This window comes from Convolutriloba macropyga, chromosome 3, assembly GCF_964194025.1.
Source record: "Convolutriloba macropyga chromosome 3, txConMacr16.3, whole genome shotgun sequence".
In the NCBI taxonomy this organism is placed as follows: domain Eukaryota; kingdom Metazoa; phylum Xenacoelomorpha; order Acoela; family Convolutidae; genus Convolutriloba; species Convolutriloba macropyga.
The window spans coordinates 23,146,008-23,164,088 of record NC_134470.1 but is presented as its reverse complement, the minus strand read 5'-3'; the positions used below and the strand labels follow the sequence as shown (position 1 = coordinate 23,164,088).

At 34.9% G+C, this 18,081-nt stretch overlaps 2 protein-coding genes across 3 annotated transcripts in view; one reads left to right on the top strand and one right to left on the bottom strand.

Moving 5' to 3' along the window:
• Positions 1 to 8,323, top strand: part of LOC142336077 (CBY1-interacting BAR domain-containing protein 1-like) — a 23,826-nt gene extending 15,503 nt beyond the window's left edge. Inside the window, exon 5 of the mRNA XM_075384590.1 lies at positions 7,876 to 8,323. Within this exon, the coding sequence (XP_075240705.1) occupies positions 7,876 to 7,934 (59 nt within the window). The 3' untranslated portion in view covers positions 7,935 to 8,323. The remainder of the gene's footprint in view (positions 1 to 7,875) is intronic.
• A 4,220-nt stretch (positions 8,324 to 12,543) lies between these two features.
• The window catches only part of LOC142336075 (sodium/potassium-transporting ATPase subunit beta-1-interacting protein 1-like), a 193,321-nt gene continuing 187,783 nt past the window's right edge, over positions 12,544 to 18,081 (bottom strand). Inside the window, exons 8-9 of one of the 2 annotated variants that reach the window (XM_075384587.1) lie at positions 16,354 to 16,416; positions 12,544 to 14,106 (exon numbers count right to left, since the gene is read on the bottom strand). In XM_075384587.1, the coding sequence (XP_075240702.1) occupies positions 14,067 to 14,106; positions 16,354 to 16,416 (103 nt within the window). In that variant the 3' untranslated portion in view covers positions 12,544 to 14,066. The remainder of the gene's footprint in view (positions 14,107 to 16,353; positions 16,417 to 18,081) is intronic. The other variant, XM_075384588.1, reaches the window with a different exon arrangement.

Sequence of the window (18,081 nt, the reverse complement as noted above, 5' to 3'; positions counted from 1 at the left end):
CAATGAATCCACTCTAGGATTTGATAATAGGTTATTGAATAGTTTCTAGTGGTAATAGAATGGTTTCAACATTTCAACACTGCGAATTTTTTGCATTTTTTTGATAAATTTTGCAAATTTTTTCAATGTTTTTGAAAGTTTTTGTCGTTTTTTAGGTTTATACAGCCTCAAGAGCCAAGGAACTTCCTCGAAGGTTTAATAATAGTTTACTATGTGGTTTCTAGAAGTAATGGAATCATTTTCAAGATTTAAACATCACGAATTTTAGCATTTTTTTGACAAAAATTGCTATATTTTTAAAATTTTTTGACATATATTTTCATTATTCAAGATTTTTCAGCCTCAGGGTTCAGACAACCTCCTGAAGGGTTTGATAATACGTTGCTGCATAGTTTCTAGTGGTAATAGAATGTTTTCAACATTTGAACATCACGATTTTTAGCAATTGTTGTGTAAAACTTGAATTTTTTTTTCAAATTTTTCAAAATTTGTCATTATCTAAGTTCTTCCAGCCCCAAGAATCCTCGTATAGGCTTTGATAATAGGTTACTGGACAATTTTTTATTGCGATAGAATACTTTTGAATTTTTAATATCACAAATTTTATCGATTTTTTAATAAAACTTATGATTTTTTCAATTTTTTTTTTTGAAATTTTTGTCATTTTATTTGCAGTTTTTGAGTCCTTTTTTGAGTTTAACGATTAATACTGGCCAACGAAGCTTTTTAAGTCTTACAGATGGGTTACATGACCAAAATCCAGAGGCAAAAAATGTTCTTTGAACATTTTCGTCACTGCGAAATGTGGAAAGTTTTCTTCTGAACTTTGCACTTTCAGTTTTTTATATGATTTAGTTACAAACAAGGCTAGAATCTCATGGAAAAAATTTCTAGCTCTCTCTCTTTCTCTGTGTGTGTGTTGGTTTGCGTTTCTTTCCTTCTCTTTCTCGCTCACGTTTTTACCTCGCACTCTCTCTCTCTCTCTCTCTCTCTCTCTCTCCTTAACTCTTTTGTTGACTTCAGCGGCTGTTATGTGGCGTGATAATATCGTCTATTACCCTAGCCTCACGCCTCTTCAATCCAGCGAAAGCTAACCTCACTAAACAGTGGCTAGGTGCTGACAACCGCCCGCCGGTCGTTTGAGAGCAATTCGCCCGACGTTAGTCGGTTATGTTTTTTTTTGCAATTTTTACGCAAACTAATCAACAGGCGTCTCTGCTTTCACTAAATCCGAACTCACTAAATAGCTCCAAGATAGCTCCATTGTTAATGCAATTTAAGAACTAACTTTTTTGTTTACATCAAAATTCAGAAACAAAGCTGTAAACATAATTTCAGTGCTCTATCCTAGATTTTGTTATAATCGTGCAATAATTTCAAAAGTATAAACCGCAATAGCAGGCCAATTTTTGTGATCGCACAACCCCCTTGCCATTTAGAAACCATAGTCGAAAACGATTGAACCAAACAAGGCAAAAGGATCAATTATTAGCGCAAATAAGCAAAACACTTTAGAAAAATCAACAGAATATATCACAGGTTGTTAACTTCTGAGAAAACAACAATGTTTCCACACATCAAATTCCAGAATATAGAAAACTTTCACTTTAGTGTAAAATATTTAGAATTTTAATTTTATCATCTCAGATACATAGCAACGTTTACATAAATAAACAAAATCATTATTCTGCTGCAATAAGATGTCAAAAATTTTACACAATAACTAATAAATTGTCTGTTTACTTATTTTCAGACAATTTTTTGCAACTATATTAGTCCTATGGCATTAAAGCGATTTTTTGCTTGGGCTTTGTTTTTTCTGACCTCTGGCTTTTTGTCCTCAAGAACGAGATAAACAGGTAAAACTCGGAGGTCTTTAAGTTTTCATAGAACTTTGCAGTTCAACTCACTATTTTCTAAGTTTGCGATTCATCAAATAGTTCAAGAGAAATATTCAGGGCATCAAAGCAGTTTAAGCACATCAGGGAGCTACTTTAAGTTTGACTCCTCTCCTTTAACCCACTTGCACTTCCCTTCCACTCCACCCCCCCCCCCCCCCCCCCCGTCCACCCCACTCCACCTAATTCCACTAAAGTTCCCACACACTGGCGCTCACTTCCACCCACCCCCCCGATTAAGCTAAAACTAGCGTGCCTAAGCCGCAGCTAGCTACTGCTCACCAGTCGTTAGAAAGCAATTTGCCCGAAGCTAGTTGGTTATGTTCATTTTCCATTCAGTTTTTGTCTATTATTTTTTAAACTCTTTTGTTTGGTTCCTTCGAATTTGATCATCCAGATCGTGTCAATATAAAAACGGAATTAGATATTTTCTGTCCAAAATTAAGCATCGTTTTCGTAAAAAAAATTAATTTTTTAAAAAATGCACTTTAGACTTCTTTGCACTTTTAAAATTTTGTGTAAGTTTCGTGAACAAAGGAGGAAAGAAATTGGTTGCGATCAATTCAAATGAAAACTTAAAAATCAGTGCAAACAGTATAAAGGAATGAAACAACCTAAATTTTTACCAAGTAAATGTTTCCGAGCAGATCCTTAATTGTTAACTTTACAGCATAGCTCTGAAACCAATTTTGAGTTCTGATTTTACAATGTAATATAAGTTGTACAGTAAATTATATAAGGACGATCACATGCTCATAGTCAGAGTCAAATCAGAGGAAGAGTCAGAGTCAGCAAACTCATAGTCACAGTCAGAGCCATAGTCAGAGGAATACGAATGTGCTTTTAGAGGTCGGCTGCGCTCTAGCTTAACTTTTAAGTGACCGATTGCGTTCAAAAACGTCAAGTGCTGAAATTCAAAACGCTTTTGATTGTTCAATTTATAGACATATTTGCTCATTTAAATTCAGTTTCTTTGCAATTTCTTATTTACCCATGGATTTTATTGATGCTCTTATTGCTGGAATCACTGATGAGGCTACAAAAGCAGCTGTCCTGGATGTTGTACAACAATTAAAGGAGCATCAATACCAATGTACTCAGAGTTTTGCTGAATTATGGGACTTTGTATCAAGTCTTGACAACAGATTAAGGGCGCAGAAAGGCACATCAGTAAAACAAAATCTATAATTATCGATAACCCATCGTGTGATGCTCGACATGAAGAGACTTTTCTTCCTCAGCTTGTTATTCTCGATAAAATGTACAAGAAAACTGATATTAGGACTTCGGAATCGAGATTAAAAGCATGCCATATACTTCCTGGACCTGTACCCCTGCAAGATAACATAATGCTCTCAATCATTGTCAAATTTGTTCACTTCAACGATAAAACAGATATACAAAAATCGTAAGATGCTTAAATCGATGAAAAACAAAATCAACATCAAAAATATTTGGATGAAAGAAAGACTCCCTCCACTAGATGCGTTTGTCAAAAAGCTTGCTGAAAATAAAAACCTCATAGCAGTTAGCAAAAACTGCGTAGTCTCGGTAATGTGCAAAAACAATAGCGTTAACAATGTGTACGTCAAAGTAGACAATGCCTCTGATGTGGATATCTTGAGAAATCCGGTAGTAAGAAAAGTTAGCAAATCTTAAAACATTCCCAAAATAACACGACAAATCCCTTCAAACGGCCTCGTGTTTCGATGGTGACTGACGATGACAAAGCTATGAGATTGCTTGCCTCAATGTCGCCAGATCAAAAACGGCTCATGGGAGAAAAACTGAATCATTGTGAGACGCAATGATCATTCTTTTGTTTAAAACACAGTGCTTTCAATTCGATGGAATGATAAACTTTCAGTTATCAGAGCCTAACGAATCATTTTTGGGCTTTAGCCCGTTTTCATTCACATTTCAACTTTCAAATTAAGACCTTTGAGTTTTTTGTTAACTTTTTTCGGCTAAGGGTTTTTGTTCCAACAAGATCCAACTTTTGATCTCATTTAGACAATTACTTACAAAAACATATAACAAACACCTGTCAAACTGCGACTTCCGTGATTTGATTGTGGTGTTTCTGATTATGGATACTAGACGTTCTCTTTCTTGCTAATCTGACTCAAGGTTCAACGAAATAGAATTGTGACTTCAGCGATTCTCAAACTCTTAAGATTTTCATAATCAATCAGGATTGCGACTTCCGCAATTCCTGGTACCAATTGAATTTTTATTCGGTACAAATTATATGTTGACTACTCTTAACTTGCGACTTCCGCGAAATACGAGTGCTAAATAAAGGTTTTTTGTTATAAATCAATTACTGAGCAATGTCTTGAATTGATAATTTATTTATAAAAGTGTTTGTTTCTTAAAGAAATTATAGGAACGCATAACATTAAGTTTGAATAACATATGGGATTTAAGGTTTTGCTGCAAAACATTCGTTCAATTAAAAAAAACTTCGATGAGCTTGAAGCTGTTTTACATCATCTTGATACAAAGCCTCACATTATGGCTCTGACTGAAACCTGAACATCCGAAAAAAACATTAAAAGGATCATTTCAGCTGAAAAGTTACCATTAGTGGATTACTTGTGATAGAGAGAGTAGAGGTGGTGGTGTGGAATTTTTTCAGTGATGAACACTCGGTAGAAATAATACAAAAGACAAGAATAAAGCACCAAAATCCTCACTGTAGAAATAGAAACCGGCGAAAGCAAGTGTTTAGTGTCTGTTTTATACAAAGCGCCAAATTACTCAATCGATAATTTTACAGATTATCTGATTGAACACTTCGAGAAAACATAAAGAGATTGCAATACACGTATTCTGTGCTGTGATTTCAACATAGATATCAAAAAATTGAATAAAAATAGCACAAAACTAATAAAATTTCTCAGGTTATTTGATTATGATTTGAAAAACAGCTACGATCGTACACGAGAAACTGTAAATAGCCAAAGTGCAATTGACTTTTTTGCTAATCAGAATTTCAAGTTCTATGTAGACAAAAGAAAAATTTCAGATCATTATTTCCCCTGTCCAAAGTTGCCCAATATTGTTTCCCCTGTCCAAAGTTGCTCAAACAACTACATAAGCTTACAGATGAGAACTTAAGCCTTGATATTAATTTTTGGCTCTACGAAAAGTTTCAGAAAAATAAAAAGCTTCATCAAAGCTTTAGAATATATACCCGAAACGACTATTTTCACTAGAAGTGGTTATAAAAAAAGCTCGGTTACCAATAAAAATAACAACGCAAACAAGTTAACTATTGGTGTAAAAACGATTGAGAGCAAAGACACAGCTAAATATTTAAGAACACACAATGACAAAGAACTTACTTTCAGGAAACATATTACAAGGGTTATACAAATCTTCAACAAGTTACATCAAGATTATTTCAATTGAAAAGTTTTTTCAGGCAGAGAACTATGGTAAAAATTTACAAAGCTTATGTTCAGCCCGTAATTAATTAAGGGGCTGTTATTTATGGGTGCGCAAATAAAATAGATCTTAATGACCTAGAGTGGCCATAAAACAAAATCGTGAGAATTATTTTCTCTTAAAAAATCTGAAATCTTTTTGAGATTTAAAAAATAGTGGAAAAATTTACTCGATTTTAGAAATACATATTTATGAGTTTTTCAAAATTTTGACAAGGTGTGTTCGACGGGATCACATTAACGAAGTTTTCAAAAATATGATAACCCAAAATGAAATTGTCAAATGTATCGGTGTTCACGGACAAAAAACCTTTGAAAACAAGAGAAAGAGGTACTATAGAGAATAATAAGTTAATATTAACAAGGGTGAGAAAATTATATAACATAATTCTTCAAATGGATGAAAATCTAATCAAATCAACAATGTCTGTTGAAAACAATCAGATAGAAAAGCTAGTTCTTGAATTTAAGAAAAACTATATTCTAAAGGTGGCAGCGAGTTGGTAAATGTTTTTTGGTAGTATATGGTTTTCTCATGGGCTTTTTTTTAATATACTTTTCTTTATTATAAACACTGGCGAACTTGATGTTCTTGGGAAAAAGCCATTTTTATAGTGAGGTTGTCGATGATAGAACAAAAACTGATTAAGCTCAAGTTTGTCCTGAGGAGACATCAATCTGACAGGTCCCTTGAACTATTTGACATTCTCTCCAAATACATATAAATTCTTGATTGTAAAATCACTGTGTAATCATTAAGTGAATTACTTGATATTTATTTGGAAAAATTCACTATTTTTATTGTAACTGAAGGTCTTAACAAAAAGAAATAGAAGCTGCCATGTCGCGGTTTGTTAAAATAAGCAAAGCCGCTTTCGAATTAACAATTGAAATACTTTTTGGTAATTTTCAATAAGTGAAAGCGATAATTTTCATAAAAATTACTAATTAGGATATGAAATAATATTTAGGTACCTGAAGGTAGGAACTGAACAAATTTCAGTTCTATAGCTTCAACACACATTGAAAACTGTCCACTCTAGAGCTTATAGCCCAATTTATCCCACTAATTTAATAATAATAATACAAAAACAATTTGTTGTACTGCATAATCGCAGTGGAGCAAGATTAGAATTTCAGTCTGCATTAACAGTAGCTTGTTCTCAGCTGCCCTTTTCCTATTATTCTCCACATCTCAGACTGTTCGTTTTTGTGAGCATGAATGCTCTTTTTGGTGACTATGACCACTTTTTTGCGTCTGAAACTTTCACGTGCTACCATCATTGCATCTAGCATTGCTCAGGCTTTGGTCAACCTGAAGCTATGTTTAACTAAGAGCTCATCCTCAGACAGCTTCACATATGCAGGGCATTGAACTATCGATCATTGACGCGTCAATCACACACCTTACCTCGGCTATCACGCCACTCTAGGCTATCACGCCACAAATTGTTTATTGAAATTTGAGAGATACTAATTTGCGAGATCTTATTTCTGCGAGATATTTTGAAAAGAAAAGAGAACATACTGCCATTTTATCAAAAGAATGAACTGGAAAATATTTCTTGTAAAAGCAAAACGCATTCCAAGTTATTCTGTTGAAAATGAACAGAACGTTGGATTGGAACATCACTCTTCAAAGTCTTTTAAAAAATAGAAGTTTTGTGGTTGGAAAACAACAGGTACCGTGATTTAGCTGGATTGATAGTCATAGAGAGTTCGAATTAATAAAAACAAATACAAGTTCGGAACAAGAGCACTGAAACTTTTTGAGATCACAATAATTTGTAACAATGTTTAAAAAAGTTTTACCTCAACAATTCAATATTAATTCATTTCTTAGAAGTCGTCGCGAAATTTTATTTCGCTCGTATATTTAGTCTGGGGCAGTTGCAACCGCGGGATAGCTTTTCTTCAGTGGAACATGAGCTCTTTTTGTTTAATAAATCTTATTACCGAATTTTTTTCGCTTGGCGAAATTGACGTATGAATAGAAAGAATTGCAGTTTTTTTGCCCTCCACCCAAGTAAATCTGGCGGGAAATCAACTTCAATTGAATATGGAAACTCGAATAAAATCATAAACCAATAAAACCCAAATAGCACTTCAAAAATTCTCCACATGGAAGAACTTTCAAAAAATGGAGAAAACGGTTTCTGCATTTTTCTCTCAGTACCATGGCGAGTACCTGCGACAATTAACATTTAATTAAGAAAGAGTTACTTGGCTAAACATTGTATTAATTGAACAAACCGAGCTTCGTCATAGAAAAACGAAAAAACATCTTTTTTCTAAGTACGTTCCGATTTGCTGCGGAAATAAAATAAAATTTCAGTTCAATGTGAGCTTGAACTCAATTACATCGGCAAAAAAGTGCTTAATTAACTTCTCCAATTCATGAAACTTAAGTATACATCTTTTTCATGTAATATAAGCTCTAACTTGGCACAAGGTTAAACTACTTGAGTAACTGGTTTACTGCTACACAGTTGTAAATTGCAAAATTTAGTTTATGTTGTCTTCAGATGAGTCAGAGGAAGATGACGTCAGCAGTGAAGATTACGAAGAGAATAATGCAGTGTGAACCAATGCGTTCATTACCTCGCAATGACAGAATAGCCAGAACAGTTTCCTTTCCCCGTGAAAAAAATTTTGTTTTCATTATCTTGTTCAAGCAAACAAATGCTTTCCCCTACATTGATATTTCATACCAAAAAAGAGTTAGAACTGCCCGTTACAATTCATATGTATCGTTGTAAAGGTGTACAAAAATTAATGGCTTGTAGGCGGGCGTGGGTGAGGAAACATTTTCAAAGTCTCATCAGAAGTGTTTCCATCCACAATAGCTCGACGCAACTGTTCTCTTTCCCTTATAGAATCTTTGCATGATTGATTTGTATCATACTACAGTATTTACTGAATAGTTACTGATTTATTTATACTTCAAATTTTAATCACTTATTAAAGCTCAAACCTGTGCAGCGACAATAGATTTGTTGGAAACATTGAAGTCTCTGAAGTGAGGTCGATTTTCATAGTTTCCCAGGATGAAGTTCTCGATCCAAGGCAGCTATTGGTCAGACCGACTTGAGTCGCGGACAGGTGGTGCGGTGCAACAAGTCAAAGGCCTGGAAAAAAAATTCGGTCGCGCCTTCCATCTGGCCAATAGCAATTTCTGTATGTTCTCTCTGGCCAGCACCCTTACTGCAGTCTGTTCGGTCTGGCCAATACTCATTTTTGGTCTGTTCGGTCGGGACAATACCCACAATTCGGTCTGTTCGACCGGGCCGATACTCTTATTTCAGTCTGTTCGTTCTGGCCAATACCCACATTTTGTTCTGGCCAATATCCATATTTTGATCAATTCGGTCTGGCCAACACCCAGGTTTCGGTCTGTTAGGTCTGGTCAATGCCAAACATTCGGTCTGGTCAATACCCATATTTCCCGCAAATCGTGCATCCGTCTTCAATTTTGTATTTTCAATCAACTAGAAATTGATCAATTTTGGCATAATTTCAGCAATCATTTTTTGTATGCAAATTAAACATACCTTGCAGTTTGCAAAAAATAGCCCCAATAGCTTCGTAGATCTGCAGTCTCAAAAAGATCGTAAAAGAAACAGACCAAAAAGAAATTTATTTTAAATGCTGAGATGTTATAATTTGATTCAGAATCTGTTAAAGATTTGGCTGCTTCTATTAACTGCTCTCATATAACTTTCAATTAGAGTGACATGTTCAAACTCAATTTGATTTAAATTTTAAAAAAAGGCCATTTCACGGACGTAGGAGGTTATTTTGAGAGTGAGGTAAATCACGTGTGCCCAAAAACAATCACGCGAACGAAAAAATAAGCTCCAATACGATATAAAAATAACGTCACGCCTGCAATTCAATTAAAATTGCATGAGGGAATGAGCAAAAGCAGATTAGAAGTGATGTTTGGTCGTAACAAAAATCTTGATGAAATAAAAAAAGCATAACAGAACAAATCCTGACCTACAATTCAAAAAATTTTGATTGACTGAACAAATAACAAGACATAAAATGGACTATGGGTGCATTGGGAAAACCATTTAAAAAGAAATCAGATGGAAAAATCGAAAAAACCGGTAGGAAAAATGTCAAAATGTCGCATGCGAACAAAAAAACACTCGATAGAAAGCTAATTTTTGTTCGAACGCCATTTTTTCACTCTATTTTAAAACTCGAGTTAACACATTTCACGCCGCAAAACCACTCTTTTTCGCTCCACTTCCAAATTCGGCGTGACCAAAATCACTACTCCAACTTGATTTCGAAAACTATGAACATAAAAGAATATCTTTAAATAAACATAGCCCGAAGACTCCGGGAACGAATCGAAGTAAAATAAATATATCCTCGACTCTAGCAAAACACAAACTGATAAATTTATTAAATTCATTTTCCTGTCCGATGAAAAAACATAGCCGGTAGATTGCCGGAAAATAGCCTCCGTTTACGCACTAGACGCAAGAAGAAAAAACAAAGATTGAAATTGACAAGAAAAATTTCCGAAGTTACAAAAATTGTTCTAATTCAGTGTGCAGTTTCAGTTAAATTCTAAACCTATACTTACTTCACCTTCTATACTGAAGGGTAATAAACCTAAAACTAATATCAGCTAGCAATTGCTCTAATGAATTTTGATAACCTAATGCACTGTGACTTAATGACCTGGCTTTTTCGGTTTATCCCGTTTCTTTTGATTTTGTTCTTTTGACGTTTGCCGCATTCACTACATTGCGTAATTCAATGCTAAAAGAATTTAGAATCTATTCAGCTGAAACAGTGAGTGAGGTAAGTCAGAAGTCAAAAGTGAAAATCGTGACTTAGGTAAAAAGAAAAACGTGATCAAAAGGTAAAGCGAATTAGAAACACATAGCAGGACAAGTCATGACGTACAGTTCAAAGAGTTTTCATTGACTAAACAAACAAATACACCTAGAACGGACTATGACTGAATTGGAAAAACCATTTCTAAAAATTCAGATCAAAGAAATAAAAAACAAAGTCAATGTCAAAATGGCCTAGAATGAAATAGAATAAACTATGAATGGATTGGGAAAACAATTTAAAATCCGATCCAAAAAATCAAAAAACAGTAAAAATCAAAGTGAATTGCCGCATGTGAACAAAAAAACCACTAGCGAGAGAGCGAATTTTGGTTCAAACACAAGTTTTCTCACTCTACTTTAAAATTAGAGAAATTTCACGCCGCAAAACCACTCCCTTTTTCGCTCAACTTCCTGTTTCGGTGTGACCAAAATCACTACTCCAATTTGACTTCAAAAATCATGAAAATGTGCGAACAGATCTTAAAAAAAAGAGACAGTGCCACAATACAATTCAAATTGTATAATTCTTTGAATTGTAAAAAAGAGAATAATAGCCGTTTGAGAGGCTGACGGCGGCTATTAACAACTAACAGAAAACAAATCAGGGAAAAGCAAGTTATGAATTTTTTTTGCTTAAAAACTTCTTAAGTTGCAACTCCACATGCATTGTTTTTAATATATTAATCTAAAAAATCTTAAATTATCTAATAAAAATTCTCCGAAAACGGCGAAGTCTCAATAACTGCACTAAATACACTAAAAATAGTAGCGTTTATTCATTAAGCACTATAACGACACCCAAATACAAGGGAAAACACGCGTAAGAAGAAAAACTACAAAAAACGTCGGAATCGGTTAAATTAATTATAGAAAATATGTGCTATCAAATCCTTAATTGATTTCACTTATTAATTAAAAAAACCTACGGCTAAACCCAGTTAAACAATTCATTATCACAAAAAATGACGAGAAAATGGCGCCACGCACGAAAGTGATGATGACGTCATATTTTCGGGTCGTAACCTATAACGTCAGACCAATTGATACTGCACAACTCCGTGGGCTAGATTCGAAGCTATTACAGGCAACTATTACGATTTAGGTTAGCAAAAGAAAATAGTTGTGGTGCACCTCTCTTTGAATTTTGGTAGAGCAACTGTCAATTGAGTTAAACTACTTCAAATTATGACAGGTTGATTGAACAGGTGAGTCAATTCATACATGGGTCAAAATTGCTTTATACAAAAGACGCGACTCGATAATTGCTTCAATCTTCATTCGCGCGCAATCACAAAACGAAACTCTACACACCTCAAAACATTTCACGCAGTCAATGCGCAGTTGAGATCATCGGTCCACCATTCTTTAGGAAAAACAGAACCATTTTAGTCCTACTAACAATGAAATAGCACTTCGAATCTACAAAATCACTAGTAGGCTGTTAACCTTTATTAACTTTAAACACCGAACTTCAGCAAAGTCGGGAGCTATCGGGGTTTGAAACCACGTATTTTTACCCCTCTTCTAAGATAACAATCAACACATGGCCCGCATAAGAAATCCAAACTGCGTTTTCCAGGCCGATGCACACTTTGAGCGCTAAAAGTGAAATCCGGTAAAGTCGGAAGTTGCAACCTTAGTAAATCCTGGTTGTAATAAATTATGACAGAAAAATTACCTTTGTAAAAATTAATTTTCTAAATGTATTTTTCATCCATCAATCAATGATCATATTATCGAAATCATGCATACATGAAACATGTTTTGATTGAAATTGGTTTTATAATCAATTACAGTAACACTAATTAAAACATTTTACTCCATCAATTGTACTAATCCATTCATTGCGTTGAAACATAGAAAATAAACTAATAGTATTTATCATAAATATTTTCAACTGGTGTCAACCAAGCCATATCATGGCTAACAAAAATAAAGTCTCTGAGGGGGTAGAAAGAGTTCATGTTGCATTTACTCACAGCTCCCACACCTGCCTCTATTCACATGCACTCAAGTCAGACTCTATATGCAAACAGTTTAAGTTCTGAGTATCCGCCAAAAATTGTTGTATAGTGTTTTGTACGTTTGAAAAATGTTTCCATCTTATACGTGACTAAAATTTATCTCCCCAACGACCGTGACGTCACCTATCCCCTCCCCTCTCACCCACCAAAAAATACTTCAATCTACGTGCACCTTACGGGCACATTGCATGCGGTCTATCAAAAGCCGCTACATATTTTAATAAACCTTAATATCTTGCAAAGCCTTGCATCGAACTCAACATGCATTTGCTCATATGAACAATTTACAGTGGCAGCGGCTGGAGAGAAGTGACTTGTGATGAATTAGATTTTTAAAATGTTCGAATAATTATGCGCGATTGCATTGCAGTGCGTGAGGGTGATCACGTTTGACTAAGAAAAAGGAAAACAAGCGATTAGCAAAAGCAGAAACAAAGTTTTCACTAGTATAAAAATAATACGGTCAGCGCCATCCTGAATATGTCCACTGCACAGCACAGATGGTTGCATTTTGGTATCAATTAATTAATTAATTAATTAACTGCTGCTATTCACTGAATTAACAACTAACGTAGATCAAAGTAGAGGAGCGAATTAACTGCTTTTTGATAGTTTTTTTTATAGCTGATTATAGTACTTGACTTCGGATCTTTTCTGATAAAGCCCCGAAATATATGACCAAAATAGAGGTGCCTAAGATATAAGCTCATAATACCGAAGCTCAAAAACAGAAAAATACCAAATGTATTGTCAATCAGCTGCACCAAACAAGTTTAAGAGGAGGCATAAAATGGAGATTTAAAAGTTCTTCCTTTCCTCGATAACTTTTCGCATCACCTTCTTCCGGCGTCTCTGAGATCATATGATTACTAACTAAAACGCGCCTCCTCCAACCCAATTATTGTCAGTGCCAAATTGCTCCTCTTACGAGGACCGATTTATAAATAAACCATACGCTAGTTAAATTTCCAAGGCATTTAGGTATCCCTAATTATTTAAGATAATCTCGTTTTGGAGCAACTTGTAACCATTTACAAAGGCAGTAAAAATTGAAATTAACATTTATTTAGACAAAGCTATTCATCAACTTTTGTGTGCATAAATTCAATTACTGAGTTAGGAGCCAATAAATTTTTTTTTCAATCGGCATCAGAGAACCGAACGTCGAAAAAAAACCGGTGTATATAAATGTAACTCAACAGAGATAACAGAAGAATACTACTGAAAGCATTATTTAAACCCTGTTACTATAAAAACTGATTATTTTTTAAAACTTTGATTCTCTGAACCTAACAAATGGTAAAATGCTTCCCTCGGGAGTAAGCTCCCTTAGATTCAGACGACCACGTCCCTCGGTCTACTAAGTTTTTAGTTCCATCAAACTGTAGTGATCACAGACCAGTTGATTGAGTTGGTAGAAAATCATCAACAAAACCAATACCTTCAATATGTGTACAAAGGATTCATGCTTTATATTCACCAGAGATACCAATTTATGGAACTAATTATGATTAAGGGAAAGGATAACAGCAGCCAATGTCTTTTTCTTAATGCATCTGCCACGATTACATCAGTGACGTCGAAGCTCCTCGTCTCATGTTCACATGTCACACAAAGCTTGCCAAGTAGAAGACAAAAGGAGCCGACATCAGGATGGACCGCAGCAGTCGACATTTACTCATTATTGTGCAACGAGGGAGAGGGAAGCAGGCAGGGAATTCTTAAAATAATTTGTGGACCAGTTTGAAATCACAGGAAACGTGGCCGGAGCAGACGAAGACATGAACAATTGAAGCCAACAGTACCGTTACTCTACCTCCACTAACTTCTAAATTAAGCTCTTGAATCAGCATACATGTCTCCTCGTCCATCCCTATAACATGTAATTAGTAATAAGGAACATTCAATACCAAGTTACAGTCAACATCAGTTTAGAAATTGAATATGATACATAAGTACACGAATAAATATGGTGTTGGGCCCGTCATGTAGCAGTCCCAAGTATGAATTAAATTCAGGGTACATGAGTTATCAGCATGGTTCATTTGAGGCAACCAGTTGAAATACAGAACACAGGTACAAGTTCATTTCCATCATTTCAATAATAAACAAACCGACAGGCGAAGAAGCCAGCATAAGAGAGCGTGGAAAATACCAAAATGATCAAAAATGAGCAGCCTCTCAAATTTTAGAATGACTTGACGTTCACATTTACAATTAAAACCCTTCCAAGACTGTCTTATATGAAATAATTTTTAAAAGCAGTTTTTATGCAGAGTGCATTTTTGGTTAAAACTAAAATTTAAAGTCCTTAAGGCAAACTGATAACGATTCAGAAAAAAAAACGTTCACGACAAACTTACTTTACATTAAGTAGCTAAATAGAATTCTAATAGCAGTACGAAGAGTTTATCGTTCTGTTTTGGAAAATCAGATATTTTAAGTTCATCTTTGTGGCTACTTTGCTTTGGTTCTATTGTTTTTTAAATACTTTTCATGAAAGTTTAACACATGAATTTAACGAGAAAATGATTAAATTTTTTTATAGTTAAACTTGAGCAAGTATACCTCTAAAAAATTATCAGGCAAAATAATAAAACAATTAAATCACCGAGCCTAATAAACGAACTCATGAACTAATTGGTTCAATTGGTACTAGCCTAGTTGAAAACATATCATTCACTTGAAATATCATTGTAATAAGTTGTTTGAAAAGAAACTTATACGCAAGTTCAAAATTTTGACGGCTAAAAATGCAATGAAAATGATACAAGCAAAGCCAAGCAGCCAGAACATAAACGCTGATAACCTAATGCACTATGACTAAATGATCGGTTTATATGCTTATCCAGTATCTTTTGATTTTGATCTGTTGACTTTGACAGCATTCTCCACATTGCGTAATTCAAAGCATGAAGGAATTTAAAATCCATTCAGTTGAAACAGTGAGTGAAGTAAGTCAGAAGTCTAGCGTGAAAATCAAGACTTATGTAAAACAAAAAACGTGATCAAAAGGTAAAGCGGATTAAAAAAAGGAGAGCGCCTAAATAATAGCCGTTTGAGCGGCTGACGGCGGCTATTAAACACGAAACCTAACCGACTAACGGCGGACAAATTGCTCTCAAACGACTGGCGAGCGGTTGGCTTCGTCAGTAGTTGTTAGCGGCTTAGGGAGGCTAGCTTTAGTTTTAATGAAGGGATGGGATGGAGCATGGGGGGGGGGGGGTAAAACTGTAAGAATCGCCCTTCACTTTATCTCATCAACAGTTTCGGTGAATCGCATACTTTGCGACTAGTACACCTGAACGCTTGAGAGCAATTAAAAATAGGTTTAACCAATACAACAGTGAAATCTGTACACTTATTGCTAATTAGTAACTCAAAAGTAGAATTTTAACCACAGCTAGGATTCGAAAAATGCGAGGTAGTTAAATCTGCATGTCGCCAAAAATACCTCGTTATTGATACGATTATCACTCAAAAGGCGCAAAAAATCTTTCAAGCGAGCTTCGGGTATGAAATAATAGGATAGCAGTTTGCTGGTAATGAGCGTATAATAGATTCCATTCCGATTTTCTCTTGTAGACAAGTACTGAAGTTTTGAAATTTTTAATGCCGTCGATGAACGAAAAATTCTACCTTATAGAAAGTACATACTTTTTGACATACTCCCACTTATTGCTGGCGACTAACAGATTAGGGACAAACTGCATTAGAAAAAGTACATTATTTTATCATAGAGGAACATTTAATGCTAAAATTAGCCTTTTAAAAGCAGATGAGGGAGTTACTTTCAGCAATCCACCAGCAGAAACAGTTAGTTGTACAACTAACTTCCTTGGATCTCTAATGTAATCATCTGTCTAATTGTATAATCAACTTTCAGTTTATTTGAGATCCAAGCACAGATAGCTAAAAAAGAAAATATATGATGTGCAAGCAAGAGGCCCACAAATATATGCAGTTTGACACAATTTATGTTCACTGTTAAGTATGGGCATGATGACAATGCTATGCAATTGAAATATGTTGAAAACCACTTCCATGAAAACAATGAAGCTGTCTGAACTTCGTTAAGATCTTTCGGTTAGTTCTCGATTAAGATGTTATCTAATCAAACCTTTGACGGGACTCCTCCCTTTGGCGGTGGTAGTAATATGATGGGCGATTTAACATCTCTTCCCTAAGTCCACAAAATTCATTTATTACAAAGTTAATATTGCTTATAATATCACTATATTGAATCTCATCCAGCCAATAAACGAAAAGTAGCCGCGATGGATTCTCATGGCCACAATTGTTATTGAAAGCGGTATCCCAATAACAAGGTGACGGCAGTTTTTTGAAAAAAAAAGATGAAAATGTATTTCAAAACATGATGAAAATGTATTTCAACACATGAAACTGTATTGCAATCAGCCAGAATGCCTAAATAGCTGAAAAATAAACTAAACATCGTAGTCTATATAGCAACAGGTATTTAAGGAATAGATGAGTTCTTGATGCAATCCGTATATGCAATTAAAAAGCATTTAATTTAATACCATATTGATTGCAACGAGAATCCAATCAGTTGCTCTAAATTTTACATTTAAGTCTCCTTTTCCAGCTATTTTGGAAATCTGCCTGCAAAACAGTCAAATTTAAAATTTCAAACGTAGCCGGCAAATAGCCGCCGTTGACGCACATCGAATTGAAACAAATAGAGAAATTGATAGAATTTGTTTCAAAGTGTTGTAAATTGATGTGCAGTTTCAGTTAGATTCCAAAATTCTAATGAATTCAACTTCTAAACTGACGGCTTAATAGAACTGCCAGCTAGCAATCGCTCCAATGAAATTTGATAACCTAATGCACTATGACTTAATGACCGGGCTTTATCGGTTTATACCGTTTCTTCTGATTTTGTTCTTTTGACCTTGACCGTATTCACTACATTGCGCCTGTCAAAGAGTGAAAAAATTTAAATTCAATCAGTGGAAACAGTGAGCCAAGTACGCAGTTGTCAAGAGAAAGTCGTTACATACGTAAAACCAAAACGTGAACGAAAGGCAAAGCGAATGTACTGACGTACAATTCAAAGAATTTTCATTGACAACAAAAAACTAGACTTAAAAATTACTAGTAACGGGCGCGGAAAACAATTTAGAAACACACTCGGCAGATTGCCGGAAAAAAACCGCCGTTGATTCCCAAAACCAAGATTGGGATTGAAAGAAGAGATAAAAACCAATGAAAAAAAATGAATTTTGTAAACAAACAACTTTAAGTGCGAACTATTTTGATGTCATTTTGGAGCCGAACAAACTCCTGTTTCATAGTGAGACGACACAGACGCTAGAATCAATACCAATAAACATTGAGATGGTAACTAAGAACAAAGTTTGAGTAACAGGCATCAAAAATTGGACTTTATGGGTTTATCCCGTTTCTAGTTCTGATTTCGTTTTTTAATACTGACTATGTTTATTTTGAATTGCTTGGCTGAGCAACTGCTGTCTAAACACACTTTTAGCAGAATGAGAGAAGAATGAAACTAGCCTAGAGATGTCAAAAATATTACACAAAATATTGAACAAGCTGTGAAGGTAAAGCGAAAATTGTTATTCGACGAAGTAAAAAAGGAGCGCTATAATAGCCAGATGAGAAGCTCTGGCGGCTATTAAAGAAAAAAAGATAGAACATCGGAAAAAAACAGTAACATTCAAGGTCAAACTGCTGCATATGAACAAAACCCACAAGAAAGCGAATTTTTGTTCGAATACGGTTTTCGCACTATTTTAAAAGTGGATTGAAAAATTTAATTCCGCAAGACTTGCTTTTCCCCTCCACTTCTTGTTTCGGCGTG